General features: G+C 40.5%; 1 protein-coding gene across 1 annotated transcript in view; it reads right to left on the bottom strand.

Annotated features, from left to right (window-relative positions):
• psap (prosaposin) overlaps positions 1-21,625 on the bottom strand; it is a 60,849-nt gene that overhangs the window by 24,548 nt on the left and 14,676 nt on the right. Inside the window, exons 4-8 of the mRNA XM_059640346.1 lie at positions 14,535-14,660; positions 13,981-14,157; positions 8,140-8,280; positions 6,716-6,772; positions 1,259-1,354 (exon numbers count right to left, since the gene is read on the bottom strand). Of these exons, the coding sequence (XP_059496329.1) occupies positions 1,259-1,354; positions 6,716-6,772; positions 8,140-8,280; positions 13,981-14,157; positions 14,535-14,660 (597 nt within the window). The remainder of the gene's footprint in view (positions 1-1,258; positions 1,355-6,715; positions 6,773-8,139; positions 8,281-13,980; positions 14,158-14,534; positions 14,661-21,625) is intronic.

Here is a 21,625-nt window from a genome sequence, read left to right as displayed (position 1 = left end):
GAAACTGGAGGAAACCCACACAGACACAGGGAGAATGTGCAAACTTCACACAGACAGTCGCCCAAGGGTGGGACTGAATCAAGGTTCCTGGTGTTGTGAGGCAGCCGTGCTAACCGCTGAACCACCACGCCAACCCAAACGTGATGTAATGAATGTGACTGCACTGTTCGAAGTTAAATTCAAAAGCCTCTTTTAAAACTATCATGAGTTAGACACTGAATAGAGAAAAAGAACTCACATTTTACAGTAAGGACAGATGTTAGGAGAATGGACAGCTTTGTTAAGAATAAATGAGGCAAAAAACTGCAAAACTTTAGAGAAGCTTAAAAGGGAAGTTCTGCTTCAAAAATCAACTCAGAGGAAAAGCTATGGGGGAAGTGCAGCAGGAAGATTAAAACAGTCCTCATGGTTTTGCCAAGGGCCAGCAGATGCTAAATGTTCATCTTCTGTGGTGTACGTTTTCATACTGTAAGACTCTGTTCAGATTTCCAAACAAGTGACATCAGTCCAACATATACTGGTTCTGTGAAAGTGTTATCTAGTTAATCTTGTCACCCTATTTTCTCTCTGCCTTGCAATTTTTAGTTTCAAGTATTTGTGCAAGTTTCTTTCATTACTAAATTTATTGAACCTCCATGTTAAGGTAGTGCATTCCAGACACAATGCACGTGTAAAAGAATTCTGCTCAATTTTCCCCTGGATTCTCAACAGTCTAAGTAAATGCTCTCAGAACAATCCTAATTTCTTTTCAGGTAAGTGGAATCCCTCATTCCGGTATGTAACTGGCAAAGATTGTAAAAGGAATGACCAATTTTAATTATCGGAAAATAATGAACAGGCTAGGATTTCCTCCAATCCCCCAAAAAAAAGGAAAGCTGAGGTCATAAAATATTGAGGGGCTTGATAGGGTCAACACAGAGAAGGAGGGCCTAAAAACTAGTTGTCAAAAAATATAACAGTCATTAATTGATCCAATGCAGATGAAGCAGGTTGAAGGATGTACAGTTGAAACAAAGGGCAAGCACAGGCCTATTTCTGCCCTGTAAAGTCTGCGTAAATCCGCTCTTTACCCTGAGGCCTCAACATTTCTAATGCTGTGAAGCTTGGAACTGAGGCAGAGTGTTATAATAATTTTCATTCTTTGTTACTGCACACTATGTCTGTCTGTGTTATATCCACTGGGCCTACACTCCAGGTTTGGAAGAAGTTACAAAGACATTTCGTCACACATGAAGATAGGAATGGCATTTTTCTGTACCTGAATAGGTTTAACAATGGCTTTCTGGAGGAGCTGCATTGGAACAGTGGTTGGTCTCTGGCAGAATCCATTTGTTGTACAGATTTCTTTTGCATCCTAAAAGGAAAATTGAAGTTAGATCTCTTAGTCAAAACAGCAAAAGAAACAATGAGCACAATGTGAAAAAGTACAAGCGATTGGAGCATCTTAGTCGTGACACAGTCACAAGCAATCAAGATATGGTTTTAATCCCTGCACAAAGCAATAGTTAAATTCCTCAATGATGAAAATTAAACTAATAGAAGTGGAGATTTAACATAGCACTAGAGCTTCTTCAGCTCCAAAGAGTCAGATTTGAAACATCAACTCAGTATCTCTAAATAAATGTCTTATCTGTGAACTTCCAAGCATCTTTTGCTTTATGGTGTAGGGCAAGTTGCAATTGAGCAGGGGATGAGCACCGCAGGGCAAGACCATGGATGAACACTGTGGTGTCATTTTTAAAAATAAAATTGGCTACATTATAAAACTGGCTTCAGGTAATAGTCCCTTTTTGGCAGCCAGTTAACTTTGTACAAACCACATAAGAATGGAGTCTTTCTGGTTTATATTGCTTAGTTCTCCACAGCATTAACCAGTTGATCTGTCCTTGGATTTTAGGGGCCATCAACTGATCCTCAAATGACAAAAGATATTATGGGCTGCAACACAGGCACTTAGCATCAGGTAGAAATTATGGGTTGTACACCTGGCCTGAGTTCTCATTTGGGTATTAGCAGCTCTTGGTTCCCAATGAGACAAAGAAATTTCCCAAATCAGAGATATGTTGCCTGCTCAAAGCCAGGAGAATAACGTGATAGCTGTAACTGACATCTGTGACTGGGCTAAAGAGGAGAAAAGTTGATTATTGTTCCATGTGATTACATTTCAGAGATTCCTGCTGGAATGGGTATACAGTTAGGGAAGCATAATGGCAAGGAGCTTCTCCTATATTCTCAAATCAAACACTCCCTTTGCAGATGAAGAGCTGTACTGCAGCATGCATGGCAAGGAGACTGGGAAGTTTTCCAGTCAAAACAAGTGACATCAGTCCAACATATACTGGTTCTGTGGAAGTGTTATCTAGTTAATCTTGTTACCCTATTTTCTCTCTGCCTTGCAATTTTTAGTTTCAAGTATTTGTGCAAGTTTCTTTCATTACTAAATTTATTGAACCTCCATGTTAAGGTAGTGCATTCCAGACACAATGCACGTGTAAAAGAATTCTGCTCAATTTTCCCCTGGATTCTCAACAGTCTAAGTAAATGCTCTCAGAACAATCCTAATTTCTTTTCAGATAAGTGCAAAGTGAATTAATCTGATTTCAACTAAATGGGTTTAAACTTTGTTGATTTGGATTGTGTTTTGATGATTACATCACATGTGAATTACAGTGCTAGACTGAGTGTGGAGCTGCACACTGTGAAGATTCAATTCTTAAAAGAATGGACAACAGGAAATAATTTACTATCTTTGCAGTATTCCAACAGGTTCAGAGCTGAAAGAACAATCTCCCATTGAATAGATTACCTGACACGTAGATTCTGCACTATTGCAAGTTGCTCTGACACCAATAGCATCTTTGTTAAAGAAATCTAAAAGGCAGACCAGCATTTATCACAAAGCTTTTTGAACACTGCTGTCAAAACACCTTTCAGGTTCTGAAAAGGATGACAGCAGAATTGGTGGAACTCCCTTATATTATCGCCTTACAGCAATACAGTTTTGTCAAAAAGCAGTTAATCATTATAAATAAAAACAGAATGCTGGAGAGAGACAGCAGGTCTGGCAGCACTATGGAGATGAGTTTTTAGAGACTAATATGATTTTTCTTCAGAATCATCAAGCAGCATCGTTGTCAACACATACTATTAGAGGAAACAGGGGCTGCAGTTGTTAAAGCTAAAAGCTGGCAACTAGGAGGACAGCAGCTAAGGACAAAAATATCTGACTTTTTTTGTGACAAGGGATCATGCAACTGTAGCGTAGTTTATAGTTTGTAGTGAAATGCAAATACCAAATCTTTATTGGCAACTGTTAGTCGTGGCAATTATTTGATTTGATTTATTGTTAGGTGTATTTAAGTACATGAAAAGCTTTGTGAGAGAGCAGTACAGGCAGATCATAGTTAGTAAGGACATAAAGATCATAGGGTGAAAAGAAAACCTTGAACAGAGCAAGGCATATAGGTTAAACACACAGGACATGCATTAGACAAGATAAACATTAACAAGATCTGCACTATTTGAAGTTAGAGAGTCCATTCATCAGTCTAGTAACGGCAGGGAAGAAGTTGTTCTTCAACATGCTGGTGTGTGTGTTCAAGCTTCTGTACCTTCTGCCTGATGGAAGAGGTTGTAGGAGAGCATTTCTGGGGTGGTTGGGTCTTTGGTGATGTTGGCAGCCTTTCTGTGGCAACAGGACGTGAAAATGGAGTCTATGGATAGGAAGCTGGTATCCATGGTGGCCTAGGCTGTGCATACAACTTTTTCTAGTTTCTTACAGTTCTGGGCAGGGCAGTTTCTGGACCAGGCTGTTATGCACCCAGACAGTTTGCTTTCTATGTTGCATCTGTAAAGGCTGGTGAGGGTCTTTACAGACATACTAAATTTCCTGTGCCACCTGAGGAAGAGGTGCTGCTGTGCCTTCTTGACTGTTGCACCTATGTTGGAGGTCTAAGACAGGTTGTTGGCCACCGTCACTCCGAGGAACTTAATGCTCTTAACCTCCGCTCCATAACCTTCAAACTGTATGTAACATTTTTCCCTTCCCTTACCCATTTTGGTTCAAAATGTGGACCAACACATTCATACCAAATCATCAGAGAACTCAGCATTTCAACATGAGCGTTTTATGCAAATAAATATGCAGTGCAGGCTAAAGTAAATACTGACACCAGAATGGAACCTATTTCTATCTGTCCATCTTGTGCAGAAATGCCTGTTGGAGGAGTTAAAAGTTAAATGATCATATGTAAAGAAGAAAGCTATGGTATGATTTTGGTGACTTTCTTGGGCTACCAGTGGATTACTCCAAATTTTGCAAAGTCAACATAAATTAGTTTAAACAATCAGATTGGGAAGATATATGGTTAACTTTTCAATTGTGCCCATTCACAGAACTCTAATCCAAGATCTAAGATACTGAATTTGATTCGTCTTGTGGCTCTGCTGAGCATACATCATTTGCTGCTGGGAGTGGAGTAAGTTTGAAAGTCTGAATGAGCTTTTACATCAACTATAAAGCATAACAAAGATTACGTTTTGACATACACACTGACAACACATTGCCCTACCTCACCATTACTTCTGTCACCCCTGCACTGTCTCTAAACTCACATGGCTTGTTGTGAGGCTATTCCTTATTCACTCATTGCAGCTCTTGCAGAAACTTGAACTAGTGGAGTTCCAAATGAGCTTCCAACGACGTATGTGTACAACACTTACATTGCCTATTTCCAGCACTACAACACTGCCATCTCCGCCCTATCTCAGCGCATTTGCTGTTGAACACCTTACCCATGTCTTTTGAAATTCAAATGCAGTCCTGATTGGTCTCATTCATTCCATCCCTTGTAAACTTGAGGCCTTTCCAAACTTTGGTGTTTGCAATCCCATCACATTAAGTTCTTTCAGCTATTCACTCGTGTACTCCTGATCTTCACTGACTCCTTTCTAAGCAACACTATTAATTCAAAACTCTAATCCTTGATTTCAACTCCCTTTATAGACTCAGCTTCCCCTGTCTCTATGTCATCTTCACTATTTCCACAACTTTCTGGAATCTGAGCCCATCAGATTCTGGCCTGTTGATCATCCCAGATTTTGACCGTGCCACTTTGATGGCTGAAACCTGCTATCCTTTCCCTAAACCACTGGGCTCATTTCTGAATATCCAAAGCAAAAGTAAACCATTTGAGCCGTTGAATCTGATCCGTCATTTAATAAGTGATCTGCACGGACACTGTATTCCACTTGAGTAGGCTCACATTCACAAACATTCACTCTCTCTACCACCAACGTACAGTAATAGTAGTATCACACAAATTGCTGTAAAAACTCTCAAGGTCTGTTTTGGTTTCCGATTTCCAGCATCCACAGGTCTTCGTCTATTTTTGTACTTTACAATGCACCGTAGATATTCACCAAGGCTCATTTGTTCGTACCTTCCAAATCTACGAACACTACCATCCAGAATGAAAAAGGATGCAAATAGATAGGAATATCACTCCCTGCAAGGTCCCTTCTTAAGTGCGTATTCAACCTAGCTTAGGAATATACTGCCACCCAAGAACTCCTTCCTTAATGGCACTGTGGGTCTACCAACATTAAGTGGATGGCAACAGTCAAAGGCAGCAGCTTACCACCAACTTCTCATAGGCAATTACAGATGGCCAGGAAAGATGGCCCGGCCAACGATGATGACATCCCACGAACGAACAAAACCTGTTCCTCACCCGAAACACAGACAAGGCAAGCCTTCTGGTCAAGCAGTCAGAGAGAAAACTTACCAGTCAATGCCTATCAGAGGGTGTGGAGTCGTTGGGTAAGAGAAAAAACAGTTAGCTAAGCAAAGGCTTGACCTGGAATCTGACAATGGTTAATGGTCAAGATTGGGACTTTCACTTGTTCAAACTTGGGGAAGCTGCATCCCAGCTGACAACATTCAGTTGACCAGCCGTTTCTTTTAAGCACTGTTTTTAAAGTGTGTGACCTTATTGGTTTTGGATGAGAATGAATCTGCCAAATGAAATTTTATTAAAGTATTTCGAAGCAGAAAAAATTTACGGATAAGATGGAATGTGTTATTGTTGAATTAGCTAAGAAAAACTTCAACGTATTGATGATGTTAAAGCAGGGGCCACGAGTAGAGAAAAAGAACAAAGAAAAGCTGCATGTTGTCCTTCTGGATTGTGCTTGCAAACTGTCCTCTTTCAAAATCAGTTGCCAGCTGCCTGACTTTTTCCCAGTCTGCAGCCACGCTAAGACCTGCCTTGTGCTTTCCATCACGTGATCACCGAATTTTCTCAATATTTGATCCCTCCCTCCTCAACCCGCAGCTCAAATTCTGCTGCCATCTCGAATATACAATTAACTGCACAGTTTAGAAAACACAAAATATTTCAAACACATTCCTGAAGAGATGGAAGTTGGAAAAATAAACAGGGTAGAATCTATGATTTCAAAGTTAGAATTTCACCAAATCATTAACATTTCTCATCCCTGTGAAGCGAACCTAACAGAAAGATATGGCGATATTCCTCGAGTTTGCACTGCATTAGGCGATGAGGCAGGCTGAGGACCAGGCGCCAGGGCAATTTACAGATTATTCCCCTAGCCACATCCAGAGAATGGTTGGAAGATTTGGCAGCTAAATTACAAACTGTAATATTTCTAAGTTAAAACCTGAATTTTGCACGAGGATTATTCTAATACTCACAGTCTGCATTAATACCTCAGCCACCTGTGGTGCGTGTAGAACAATGTACTTCTCACACTGAAACACAAAGAAATGCCTGTTAACATAAATTTGGACGTTATTGCACACCACTTGTAAATAAACATTTCCACACAAATCATCGGATAAGGTGACAGGTTACTGCAGTATTGCAACAGGTCACAAAAGAGGACAGAGATTATCATTTGAAAAGGAGCACAGTTTTGACAGACTTGTGGGAACATCCCCTCGAGAGTGAGGTTATACTACGTTTTCATTTGATGACCCTCAAGCCAGTGCCTTCACCTGAAACACAAAGTGTGCGGATGGAAACAATGGTGATGAGGAGATGTGAGAGCACAGATCATCTGCGCACCAGTTGAAACAAATCAACATGCAGACAAGAGTGGCAGAGCACAAATTTTAAAACATTAAAAATGAGACAAAGAGTGACAGAGGGTTTGACACACTGACACTTTGCATGATGTCCACGAGTCATACATGAGCCTACTGGGAAGTAGCTTACCAATCGCCTCTCCTTCCCACTCAATGCTCCCAGTGTTGATTCTGACAGGTGATCAGTACTCACTGTCTCTCCCTCCAGACTGTCCTGTAAATAAGGCCCTTACTGTTCATCAATTCAGTGTTGAATAACTGCATTGTCATGGCCATGATAGAAACCTAATTGAGAGCTGCAAAAACCTTCCCCAAACCTGGTTATAACATCTGTCATTAGCCTCTCAGAAAATTGTGGTGTTGAAATCAGTGCCAGCACTAAATCAAGGCCTAGTTTTGACACCCTGCTCTTCTGGTGCTAATGACGCCTTTCAGTGTCTCACTTTCATCCACACTCATACCTTTCACTTAAAATCCTTGCTCTCCACTAGCTTTTCTTGATTCTATCTTCACTATTGGATTCCTTCAGCCTTTACAGCAAACCATTGTTCATTCTCCCATCTGGGGACAGCAGCTGATGGGGAGGAGGCACCATAAATATCACAACACAGGGAAGGATGGAGAGGGTCCACAAATAGGAGGGTGGAGTCCAAAGGCCGGAAAATAGTTTTAAACTTTTCAACAAAAGAATACTTACCAAACTGGGAATGTGAAAACTAATAAGTTCTTTGGGAGTGAATGTCGAGTAACTGCACTCAAACTGGAGTTCAGAAAGTACTACATGGGAGAAAATTTTATGGATAAATTCAATAATTTAACATCGAAGTTTTACTTCACAGGCTTGTATTTGTGTACAGTCACATCTTAAAATGATTGTAATCACTTGAGGTGGAGTGGATGTGAAAAAGCTGTAATGATTCAACTAGGACTTCACAGTACACAAAGTTTTTAGGCGATGGATCTTTGTGTATACGGTCTGAATATGTTCTGCACTGCTGCAAGATCATAATGATACACCCGATTTTACTTACCAGCTCTGTTAAACCAGGTCCAAGATTACACTGCTGCTTTAACTGAGAAATGAGCTTTTCCAAGACAAGGGCATTTTCTTTCACTGTAGTCTGAAGGTTAGTGATGAACTGAGTACAGTCCAAACACACAGCATCATTGCTCTGAAACAAATGGATCAGCATGAGAAACGTTGAGAAAACAAACCCACCTCAGGAGCAAATGAATGACTTGTATAACCTGTCAAAACTGCTGATCTCCAACTACGTCAATGCCTAGTGCTTAACTGCATGTGACAGAAGAGATTAAAAGCAACAAACTATTTGACAAAGCTTCAGAGTGTTGCTTTAAGATGTTCTAGAACATAAAACATATTATTTCAGCTGCACAACAAACCATGGGGTACAGGTCTGTAAAGATATAGCAAATTAAAGGGAATTAAAAGACGACAGAAAATGTAGGGGTAGAAATGAAACTAATAGAGCATGATATATGGATATGAACTGTGGACCAGAGCCAATGAAAAAACGGAAACAGCTAACAGCAGCTGACAAGCAATGAGGTTAGGTACACACCATGATCTATGGTAGAAGCAACAGAAGGTGTCATTGGTAACTGAGGGCTCCTACGATAAGCACATTAAAACTGATTTGGTGAGGTTTCCATACAGTGAGAGAAGAGAAACAGAAGGTGAAGAATTTCAAGGTCACACATTCAAGGGCCTTCTCCAATAAAGGGCAGGATGGAGAAAGGAGGGAATTAAAACAAAAATGGGGTGAGGCTATAGTTGTTCTCTCAAAGAATGCATGATCATGGGTTGATCTATTTACAAATAACATTTAATTTATTAGCGCTTGTCTTATTTTGTACAATTCTTTGATAACACAACGAGTTTCAAAAAACAAGTTGTATTTGAATGGACCTCTGTTCAAATAGATCAATATTTGTGACTGATAATTAAGTGCAATTTGTAAGCCATATAAAAGATAACCATTGTCTGTAAAGAATTAGTCATCTAAAAATGTGGTAACAAATAAATACCTCAAGTGACTGCAAGGGATACAGAGAAGGAAATATCTCCCAAACATGGATACAGATGACTGGGCATATGAAACAAGCTAAGTTTACGCTAGTATGAATGGAAATGATCTGATGCAGTTTGCAAAAAAAAAACTTAACATGCATGAAGTATGGCTTTTTATTAATGCATGAAACTTTGCCAGAACTGAACGTACAAGTGAGCACGCACGTACAAACGAGAACACTTGTTTGCTTTGACTGAGCCCAGTTAACTTCTGTTCAAAACCCCTATTCTACTTAGGTCATTTTGGAGTAGTGCAAAACTTTGGTTACTGCCACAGGTTTGAATACTGTGTGCAGTTCTTATCACCATGCTTAAGGAAGAATGTGACTGCACTAGAGGGATGCAGCAGAGATTTGTAAGTTCCCTCTCCCAACTAAACAACAGTAGCAAACACAGCTACCTAACTGACATGGAAATGTTACGAGGGGACACAAGGCTCCAGCAGAGGACTGTTAGTGCACATAGTCTGAAAAAAAAATTGAAAATCTGTTCTTTGTTGGCACAGAAGACAAAAACGGATCTGCTCTATACTGAAGGAAGATAGACGTCATTACAAATTGATCTAATTCTACATTTAGTATAATTGTCGGTCCTTTTCTCAGTTGCTCAAAATCAGCTTTTCTTTGATCTACTAAACTAGGTTTCCCTATGTTCTTCTCTATCATAATTTTTGGGACACCCAGAAGACATGAAAACAGATCCTAATTTTTTCGCTGTTAAACCATGGTTGTTTAATTCTAAAATGGGCACTTGCTGGATTTAAAATAATTGCAATCAAACACAGAAGCAGCAAACTTGGCTGCTTCTTGAAATTTCAAGCAATCACCAGAATAACAGCTTTCATGACATTATCTGTCTGAAATTTCCCTCTCTCACTATTGAGCATTAAAGGTATGGGCAGACAGCTGGTCAGTGGGATCAGACTAAAGCTCTAATCCACTAGGTTAAAAGGGTAAAGCTATCCTATTACATTCAATAAGATTAGCTAAAAGGCATTAGAACATATATGGATGAAACATGATGAAATAACTATGAAGTTCCACAAGAACATAATGATGGGTTTTACAGGCTATCGAGAAATAGCAATGAGAAAGGAGATGAAAATAGTTGCCTTTTCTCAGATACAGACACCATGGTTGTGGAATTATGTGTGTGTGGGTTTTGAAAACTTTGCTTATACTGAGGCTATATAATCTCGGACCTGTTACATTGAAGTAGTAGTTGGGCTTCAATTTGATATTTTATTCTGCAATAATAGGTAGCACTCTCTTGATACAACTTTAAAGTTTATACAAAATTCTCAAAACCCACTGTGGGACTTCCAACTACTTATTTTCTGACTTGGAAGAGAGACTGCATTCTCCAAGCCAAGCTTCCACTTAGTCCAGACCATTTTTAAATTTTTTTTATTTGTGGGGTGTGGGCATTGTTGCCAGCATTTATCGTCCGCCCCTAGTTGCCCTTGACAAAGTGGTGGTGAGCTGCCTTCTTGAAGGGTTGCAGTCTACCTGCTACAGGTTGACCCACAATGCCATTAGGGAGGGAATTCCAGGATCTTGACACTCTGACGGAGAAGGAATGGCAATATATTTCCAAGCCCAAATGGTAGTGTCATGAAGGGAACTTGCAGATGGTGGTGTTCCCATGTTTCTCTGCCCCTGTCCTTCTAGGTAGAAGTGGCTGTGGGCTTGGAAGGCGCTGTCTGAGGGTTTTTGGTGAATTTCTGCAGTGTATCTTGTAGATAGTACACACTGCTGCTAGTAAACATCAGTGGTGGTGAGAATGGATGCTTGCAGATGTTGGACCACTCAAGCTGGCTGCTTTATCCAGGATGGTGTCAAGCTTCTCAAGTGCTATTGGAGCTACATTCATCCAGGCAAGTGGGGAGTATTCCATCATACACCTGACTTGTGCCTTGTAGATGGCGGACAGGCTTTGGGGATTCAGGAAGTGAGCTACCCATTGCAGTATTTCTAACGTCTGCTCTTGTTGCCACTGTGTTTATGTGATGAGTCCAACTGAGTTTTCTGGTCAATGATAATCCCAAGGATAGTGGAGGATTCAGTGGTGGTAACACCATTGAACGTCAAGGGACAACAGTTAGATTATCTCTTAATGGAGACGGTCATAGTCAGGCATTTGGGTGGCATGAATACTTTTTGTCATTTGTCTGCCCAAGCCTGGATATTGTCCAGATCTTGTTACATTTGAACATGAACTGCTTCAGTATCTGATGAGTCATGAGTATGCAATGTTCAGCACCAATCATTAGCAAACGTCCCCACTTCTGACCTGATGGAGAGAAGGTCATACATGAAGAAGCTGAAAATGGCTGGGCCTACGACACTACCCTGAAGAACTCCTGCAGAGTTGTCCTGGAGTTGAAATAAATGACTTCCAACAACCACGGCCATCTTTGTATGTGTCAGGTATGACTCCAACCACAGGAAAATTTGTCGCCGATACCCAGTGATTCCAGTTTTGCTAACTCCTTGATGCCACAATCTGTCGAATACAACTTTGACATCGAGGGTTGTCATTCTCACCACACGTCTGGAATTCAGTATGAAGCATGGCTGTAATGGGTTCAGGAGCTGAATGGCCCTGGCAGAATGCAAACTGCATGTCACTGAGCAAGTAATTGCTGAGAAGATGCTGCTTTATAGCACTGTTGAGGACATCTTCCATCACTTTTCTGATGGGGCAGTAATCGACCAGGTTGGATTTGCACTGCTTTTTATGTACAGGACAAACCTGGGCAATTTCCTACCTGGTATCAGAGATAATAGGAACAGCACAGATGCTGAAGAATGTGAGGTAACAAAGTGTAGAGTAGGCCCAAAATGTCAGCTTTTCTGCTCGGCCTGCTGTGTTCATGCATTTCTGATGCAGGGTCTAGGCCCGAAATGTCCGCTTTACTGCTCCTAAGATGCTGTTGGCCTGCTGTGTTCATCCAGCTTCTCACTTTGTTATCTCAATTTTCTACCTTGTCTGGTAGATGCCAATGTTGTAACTCTATTGGAACTGTATTAGAACACTTGACTAGTGTTAAATGAGGATAGTGGAGAATGAAAAGAAAACAGATACCAGGTTAAAACTGCCTATTGGAGGAAACCAAATATAATTATGAGAGATTCATCGAGAAATAAATCCTAGGCATGACAATGCTGTGGCTTTAAGAGGTTATCTTGTTCTGTTTTGTGAAGAGACTTGTAAGGCAGAGGCTCAAAGCAGTCTACCAAAACCACCAGAGTAAACACCTTGTGAGGCCTTGGGGTTTTTTTCAAAAAAGCTGCAACAAAAGAACCAGCCTGGATGGTGCAGCCAGCTCTCACAGGCCAGAATTTCTAGTTTTTTCTTTAATTTTTAGGTTTAGCTTTAAGCAGTTAATGTTGTGGGCTTGAAGAAGTAGGAACTATTTTTTCCTCTCTCCATTATAGTCAAACACTGGGGCTTCTCTTCCCAGGCTGCTAGTTGCATGTGAAACAAAATCTGTTTTACTGAATTTGCCTTTTTGCCAAAGGGCGTGCTTATGGGATGTTACTATATTGGAATAGTTAATTAGTATTAGTTACTATGTCTGTTATTCTGACAAATTTTCCAGTAGAGTTATTATTCTAGATTCATCTTTCTTGTCTGTATTTTAACTACAGTGTTTAAATAAACTGTGCTTTGCTTAACGTCAAGTAAATTGACAGTTTACCTTGCATGTGGGGTACAACACTTCATGTTTATCTTAAATATTAGTAGTAGGCAGGGTCTAGGCTACATTCTTAAAATAATTTGAATGAGTCTGGTCTGGTCCATAACAAAGATCTTTGGCTAAGAAGACACCAAACAATTTGGATCTTTAAGGAGAAATGTCAGTGAAGTCTAATCACTGTTAGACTTTGAATATTAATAAGGTCTGGTGAGTTATATGGAAAACATCTTTCTTGTCAGAGTTAGTTAGCAAAAGTAGAGTCCAAATGGTTCAGGGTTGCACTAAAGATATCACCTAGTAAGGGGAGTCTGCTATCAACCTCCCGGCTCGGCAAACACATCAACATCTACAATCTGAAATAATGTTGGAATCAACCTCAATAGTAAGTTTCAGAAATAGTTTAAATAAATATTGAAGATGAAAAACTTCCAAGGGTACTGAGGAGTAGGGGAACAGGATGAATTGAATAATTTGTAGAACTGTCAGAGAGACAATGGACAAAAAGGCATCCTTCTTAAGCTGTACAATTGCATGAGACTAGAAGGTGAAGCTTCAAAGATTTTGAATCCGAGGAACAGAATCAACACAAATATCGGGGTATGACAATCTGAGAGACTGCTAGCAAGTAGCCATCTGGTGATTACTAGGATGGGCATAGTAGCAGGTTAGAACGTAGCAAGGCTACATAGTGTTCCAAGGAAACAAGCATCAATAGGCTATATTAGGACTGGAAATTGGAAAGGAAGTATTGGCACAAGGGAAAATTTGAGCACAACTAGACTGATAAAGAAATGAGAAGGTAAAATACCGTGCAGGCTCAAAATCTGAAACTTGTAAAATACTGGAAACACAATAAGTCATTTGGCACCGGTAAAGTTAAATGTTTCATGTTGATGATCTTCCACTGACAGGACACTTAAAAATCTCTCTATTTCTCTCTCGGTACATGTTGGGTATTTCGGATGAAGTAAAAACAGCTTTAGTCATCAGTATCAGTCAAAATCCGCACTGCACAACAGAATCAACTTTACCTTAAAAAAAAATAGACAGCGCAACTATATCCAGGATTCTGCTTACCTTGGACTTGGTGGCTTGCTGTGGATAAAGGAGAAGAGGAACATTGGCAATGAAAGGGGAGGTTAATTCAGACATGTCCACCTCTGGTATGTCATTGGACAGAATATCCTTCTTGGCAAGGCTGGCTTGCAGGGATTGGCACAAGTGAAGAGCACTGCACACCACTTCAGGATTCTCCTATCAAAAAGGAGGAAATAAATTCAGACACACAAAATTAGGCCATTTCCTAACTGTCAACAAAGCAATAGAAGCCCAAGTTTCTTCCCTTTCTTGCCTTCTCTCTGGATTCTGAAATTTAGTTCCGTTGATCATAAATGAGATTCGACATAGCAGAGTTTCCTTTTCACAGCATCTACACTATTCATTTAAAACTATGTGGGAGCAAACTGTACATTCTAACCATTCATGTAAAGAAATTTCTCCTGCTTCTAACTGGGCAGGTTCGAGGCGAGAACAACTAGAAAAGACACTACAAAAGTCACTTAATCTTTCAAGAATTCATTACTTCATTGAGCACTGCCATAAGATCAGAGTGTTACAAAGTCTAGGCTTACCAGCTCTCCTTTGAGAATATCCAAAATGACTGGCAAGTATTCATCTACCAATTCGTTGCATTGTGATGTCAAGGTTGGATTTGGAAGCAGGTCACAGGCCTTTTCCAAGTAACTTTCCAGTTCTTCCTGGAAGATCAACAAGCACACTAAATGAAAAAATCAATAAACATTGGCTAAACAAAGCAGAAGTATTAATAGGTAGGTGAAGACAATCATTATTGAATCACTTTAAAAGAGATAACCATTGACAGTATGTGGTAAGCAGGGTGAGAAGGTATACACTTGCAATGTTTCACACCGTGAATTCATGCATTCTGCTTGACCAAATGGCTGTAACATCTTTAAAATGGAAGCAAAGAATGGTTCATAAAGGCGAAGGTTGGAAACTGAGAAAATATTTTTAAGTCATTTGCTCATCTGAGTAGCTTCAGCGATTCTTCACAAAAGCAAGTATTAGCTTTTTCAAAAAAGAATCAATCATTCACAGAATAAGGCTATCAGTTGCTAGGCCAGCATTTATTGCTTATTCCAAACTGCTCAGAGGCCAGTTAACAGTCAACTACCTTGCTGTGGATCTGAGGTCACGTGGCCAGACCAGCTAAGGTTGGCAGCTGCCTTCTCTAATGGACATTGCTGAACAAGATGTCATTTTTCCATCAATCAATAATGGATTCATGGTTGTCATTTGACTCTTAATTCCAGATTTCTATTGAATTCAAATTCTGCCATCTGCCATGGTGGGATTTGAGCCTGGGTCCCCACACCATGACCTGAGTCTCTGGATTAGCATTTCAACAACAATACATCTAGGCCATCACTTTCCCAAAGACAGAGCAACTATGAGTCCGAACTTTATGGCCAGTGGCAGAATTAAGTAAATGTATTAACACAGGTTACACCCTCAATGAGGAAACACATACAGCCTGGGGATTGTTGCTCCCAAACAGAAATCAAACCAGAAACAGAGATTGTTTTGAACTGGATTCCAGTCAGGTGGACACTGAGGAAGAATTGATTCCTCCATCACAGATGACAAGATTGTAGCAGCAATAATCAGCCAATGAGCTCTAGAAATTGCCAGAAAACTGGGAATAGGTATGACTCAAAACAACACAAGCGAATGAAATGCTCAAAGCAGAAAGTAATACATTACAGGGAATGTGGAATCAAGCAGAATGGCTGGAGTGTGCTACTTTATTAGCACTGATGTAAACTCTCAAAGATCAAAGACTAGCACAGCACAGGAATGGGCCCTTTGGCAAATCAACACATCATGCCTCTCTACACTAAAATTCCATTGCTTCGATGTGGTCCATATTGCTCTATTCCCTGCCCATTCATGCATGTGTCAAGATGTCTCTTAACCATTGCTACTCTACCTGCTTCTATCACCTCCTTGAGCAGAGCATTCCAGCATGTGCCACTCACTCTGTAAAAAAAAACTTGCCTTTTGTTAAACTTTCCCTCTTTTATCTTAAACCTATGAGCCCTAGTAACTGATATTTATAATCTGGGAGAAAGACTCCAACTATCCAAACCTCTCATAATTTTGTAAACTTCTCTTGCTGTTAAGCAAGACTTGCATGAAAAGGGCAGAAATGAAATTGGAAATGGGAGCATGAAAAAGCAACTGGTTTTGGCAAGTAAATGGATTTGCAGTTTACTGAATCATGACATTACTGTTTCTCTTCAGCAAAACATTTCTAATCAGAATGTTTCTGAAGCATTAATGGCATAATGGTGATAGAAGTGAGCAAGAAAACAAAGCAAATTGTCTTAAAGCTTCCAGCTAATTTGCTCACACGTTTTGAAGATTAAAAATCCTGCTAAAGGACACAGGTGTGACTGACAAAGAATATACCAAATTTGAACAGATTATATATCTATATAATGTTATCAGAGTATGTTTTTAGTAGAAGTCTTTCATTGACAGCGAAGTTGAACGAAGTGATTGCAATGTATTTTAACAGTATGGGACAAAGATAGAAAAACATTTATTCTCCACTTAATAAACATGGCATAGCCATTCTACAGTAATGCAAATACCAAAGTGTGATAGTAAATGCAGTCATAGAAATGGATAGGGATGGATCTAGGGCCTCAGCAAACTTCTAACATTATGGACAGAGAATTGTTAATGACTAAGTAAAAACCAAAAGAACTGTGGAAGCTGTAAATCAGGAACAAAAACAAAGTTGCTGGAAAAGCTCAGCAGGTCAGGCAGCATCTGTGAAGGAGAAAACGGAGGTAATGTTTCGGGTCCGGTGACCCTTCCTCAGAAGGAGTCTGAGGAAGGGTCACTGGGCCCAAAACATTAACTCTGTTTTCTCCTTCACAGATGCTGTCAGACCTGCTGAGCTTTTCCAGCAACGTTGTTCATGAAACCAGATGGATCCAACACACCACGCTTCTACGGACTACCAAAAATTCACAAACCAGGAGCCCCCCCTCAGACCCACAGTCTCGCTACCTGGAACACCAACCTACAGATTAGCCAAGGAACTACACCAAAGACTAAAACCCCTAGTAGAAGACTGCCGCCACTCCATTCACTCCACCCAAGAATTCCTGAACACCAAAGACACCAAGATAGAAGAGGATGAAATAATGGTCTCCTTTGACGTAACAGGCCTGTTCACATCCATCAACATCAATCTGGCCAAAGAAACACTTACTACACTATTAGAAGAACCAAAGAGACATACACCAGACACCACCAACCTCATCAGCAAGGACATCATCATCAAGCTAGTGGAGCTATGCCTCACCACCCACTTCACTTTCAATAACAAAACCTACAGACAAACCAACGGTACACCCATGGGATCTCCGATATCAGGGTTCTTAGCAGAGGCAGTAATGCAGAGACTCGAACAAACAGCTCTGCCAATCATCCAACCCAAACTTTGGGTCCGCTACGTGGATGACACCTTTGTCATCACTAAACAAAACAAATTAGAGGAAACCTTCAAGACCATCAATAATACCCTGACTGGCATAACATTCACAAAAGAGGAGGAAAACAACAAACTGCCATTCCTAGATGTCACAGTAGAGCGAACAGCCAATGGGGAACTTCAAACCAGCGTCTACAGGAAAACAACACATACGGACCCAATACTGAACTACAGGAGCAACCATCCCAACACCCACAAACGAAGCTGCATTAGAACATTATTTCAATGAGCCACCACACACTTAGGCACAGAGGAACTACGGAGAGCAGAAGAAAATCATCTATACAGCGTATTCAAAAAGAACGGGTACCCAATGAACACAGTCCACCAATTTCTCAGCAACAAACCCAAACAAACAGACAAAACGTGCTCAGAAACCATAACCACTCTCCCCTACGTCAAAGGCATTTTGGAAATGACTGCCAGACTACTCAGACCTCTTGGCATCATGGTAGCCCACAAACCCACCAACACACTAAAACAGCAACTAATGAACTTAAAAGACCCTATACACACAACAAGCAAAACAAACGCCATCTAAAAAATACCTTGCAAGAACTGTGACAAACACTACATTGGACAAACAGGCAGAAAGCTAGCCACAAAAAGACAGGACCCACTATCACTAGTATCCTTACACACAGATGAGAAAGGACACCACTTTGATTGGGACAACACATCCATCCTAGGTGATAATGGGAACTGCAGATGCTGGAGAATCCAAGATAATAAAATGTGAGGCTGGATGAACACAGCAGGCCCAGTGCTCCTGAGATGCTGCTGGGCCTGCTGTGTTCATCCAGCCTCACATTTTAACATCCATCCTAGGACAAGCCAAACAGAGACATGCACGAGAATTCCTAGAAGCATGGCATTCCGACCAGAACTCCATCAACAAACACACAGGCTCCAAATCAATCTACCATCCACTGAGAAAAGGAACAGGAAATGACATCACCAACCCAAGGAAACCTAAACAGATAAATAGAAAGCGGGACATAACACCAGCACCTCATCGGAGGCTCACTGATGTTACCTAGAATGGTGATGAAACGTCTGAAAACAAAACTTCCAGCGAGTAAACTCACATCCAGAACGTTGTTCATGTTTGTTAATGACTAGTTGTGAAAGTACGTGAAAATATGAACGCCACTGCTGAAAGTCCTCTCAACAATGCACTGTGCTATGGGATAGATTTCCAACAACTTAGTACCTCAGAACTCTGTACCACAAGACACCGTGAATCATGAGCAACTGAAATTCAATTATAATCTGCAATTTCACATGCCAGCTCATCCTCACTATTATTATCGAAGTGGGAGTTACTTCTGGCTCAATGAAGAGTACAGGAGGACATGCTAAGAACAGCACCTGGCATATCTAAAAAGTGTCAACCTGCTTAAGTTACAACATAGGACTACTTGTATATCAAAAATCAGAAACAACATGCAATAGACTCAAGGTAAGTGATAGCATTATATACCCAAACTATTGAATGACTCAAGAGTGAAAATCTCTAAGAAAACAAGCACAATCCCTATTAGCAGTACCAAGATGTTGGACAGCGGCCTGCAACTGAAGCTCCACAGTGCAGTGAAGCATCAAATGCAAAGCTGCAAGCTCAAACTTTTCCGCTTTTGTGAATGTGAAATGATGGTGTGTGTTACACCATCATTGGATGGAGGTTAAAGATTGTTAAAAGAGATGATGCCATTCCTGATCATAACATTTTCATATCTATAGTTATTGAGATGCAAAATAGAAATGTTCTGTCCTTAGTAACACTGAACTGTTTAATAGAGGCTCAAATCTTGCAGCTCCTGAGTAATTGTACGTCAGAAGATATCTACTAGGAACCTGGTGAAGAATTGATGCTCGACATATGAGTGAATTGTCTGGCAAGTTTAAACTTCCAATGAGGTTAATTTCCTGCTGTCTGGGACCTTCTATTCAACCTGAACTTCAAATAGAGACTTGAGTCAGATACGTCGGACTGACGCTGATACTTGCCCTGGATGAGTTAAGATAGTTTAATAGCTGGTCTAACATCTATGTAATGCCACTTGGCATTGTTTATGAAACCCTCACACACTTTACAAATCGCTGTCCTGACTCAGCGACCCAAACTTTTTCAGTAAAAGGCTTAGACCTCAAAAGACATAGTTGAATACAGCAGTTATTGCCCCATAAATCTGTCTTCTCCTTCCCTCCACTCTGCTTACTGGACTTGCAATGGAGACACTGAGCTATCCATTTGCACTTCAGCTGGAACCAACATTGCTGATGACTGAAAGATCTACAGCGCAATTATCTGGCCACTGTTACATAGCGTACATAACATGGAATTTTTGCAACACCTTTTTTAAAGCACAGTATTTCTCAGAATAATCAGACAGGAAATGCTCACAGTTTCAGCCTGGACCGTTAATCCGGACAGACCCCCATTTCCCCTTCTAACCCAACTCCACCTCCAAGAAAAGTAAATGTGCTTTCAGAGAAGGGAACTAAGTTCAGTTCAAACATTCATTTCAGTTTCAAATCCTCTTTTAGCAATTAAACTTCAAGACTATTGCAATGTTAAAGCTATTTCCAGAAATACTGTGCAACGCTATTCAGAATCATTGGCAACAAGCATGCATGTGTGCACATGGTGTGGCGTAAGAAAGTAAGGCAGATGGAGTAATGAGTGGGAACACGATCCAATTCAGGGTATTTGGTTCAAAGCAGAGCCATTTGTCTTGATTGCTATTACCCTTTTGACTCCAAGGTGGCTCCTTCGTCTGGAGTATGAACCTCACCTCAGTTTCTACAAAGTTATCTTAGAACAGCACGTAGGGCAACTCAGGACTGAATGCTGGCAAGCTGGTGGTTGTCGAAATCTTTTGCGCGAATCCAGAACTTTAATTTTAACTGAAATCTACTATTTAAGTTCTCAGCCTTGAACACTATTTTAACAAGATCGCAATTATAAGAGCAGATTTGCTGAATTAATGAAACAGCTGAAATAGTTCCTCTGTAATTGGGAGACAGTAAGCACTGCTGATGCTGGAGTCAGAGGTTACAGAGTGTGGAGCTGGAGGAGCACAGCGGGCCAAGCAACATCAGAGGAGCAGGCAAGTTGGCATTTCAGGTCGGGACCCGTCTTCAGAAATGGACCTTCTTGAAGAAGGGTTCCGACCCAATACATCAACTTTCTGGCTCCCAAGATGCTGCCTAGCTCGCTGTGCTCCTCCAGCTCCACACTGTTTTCTCTGTAACTGGGTCAGCTAGGGCCCTCTGTATTAGGAACATGTAAAACTAACCAACATAGCATGAATTAAAGAGCGTACTCAGAACTGGATCATTAGGGAACCCAGTGGACATGTTCCAACAGCATTAACATGACAAAGAAAGACGTTCATCATTGTCAATATGAGGAGCGAGATACCAAATTAAGACAGAACCTTAAATCATAATTTATAGATTATTACTTGAGCTACATGCAAACTAACATAGGGCAAATTAGATTCAAAGGTGAATATGTAGCTTAACCACTGGCGAAAGTGGGATTAATACCAGGGGTCTCCAGCTGATCCAAGCTGCAGCCAGTGTTCTTGCCGAATGCATAAATAAGGAAGTACAGAGGATTTTAGCCTTAGCAGTTAGGGCATTATACCAAACTTGGGAAGATATCCTAAATCAAAGATAAGAAACAAGGCAAAATATATTAATGCAGGAAAAATCAGACAGACAGACAGCACAAACCTAATACTAAGTCAACAGATTACAAAAAGAATAAAACCAAAGACACTGTATCTGAATGCATGTAGCACTCAAAACAGATCAGTTGAACTAACAACAATAAAAGAAACAATTAAGTATGATCGTGTTGACATTAGAGAGACTTGGCTGCAGAGTAACATGAATTGATATGTGAATATGGAAGGATAGAGGATATTTAGGAAGAACAGGTAATTAAGAAAGGTGAGAAGGTAGCTGTGCAAGATAATAATGGTATTTGCACAATAGTTAGAGATGATTAAGTCCAGGAAACCAAGATGTGGAAATGTTTGGGTGGAGATGAAAATAAAAAAAGCAAGAAGTCACTTGTAAGAATGACGTACAGGGTGCTTAACAGTAACTGCACCGTAGGGT

This window comes from Stegostoma tigrinum, chromosome 37, assembly GCF_030684315.1.
Source record: "Stegostoma tigrinum isolate sSteTig4 chromosome 37, sSteTig4.hap1, whole genome shotgun sequence".
NCBI lineage: Eukaryota > Metazoa > Chordata > Chondrichthyes > Orectolobiformes > Stegostomatidae > Stegostoma > Stegostoma tigrinum.
The sequence above is the reverse complement of the archived record's forward strand: the minus strand, read 5'-3'. Positions and strand labels throughout refer to the sequence as shown.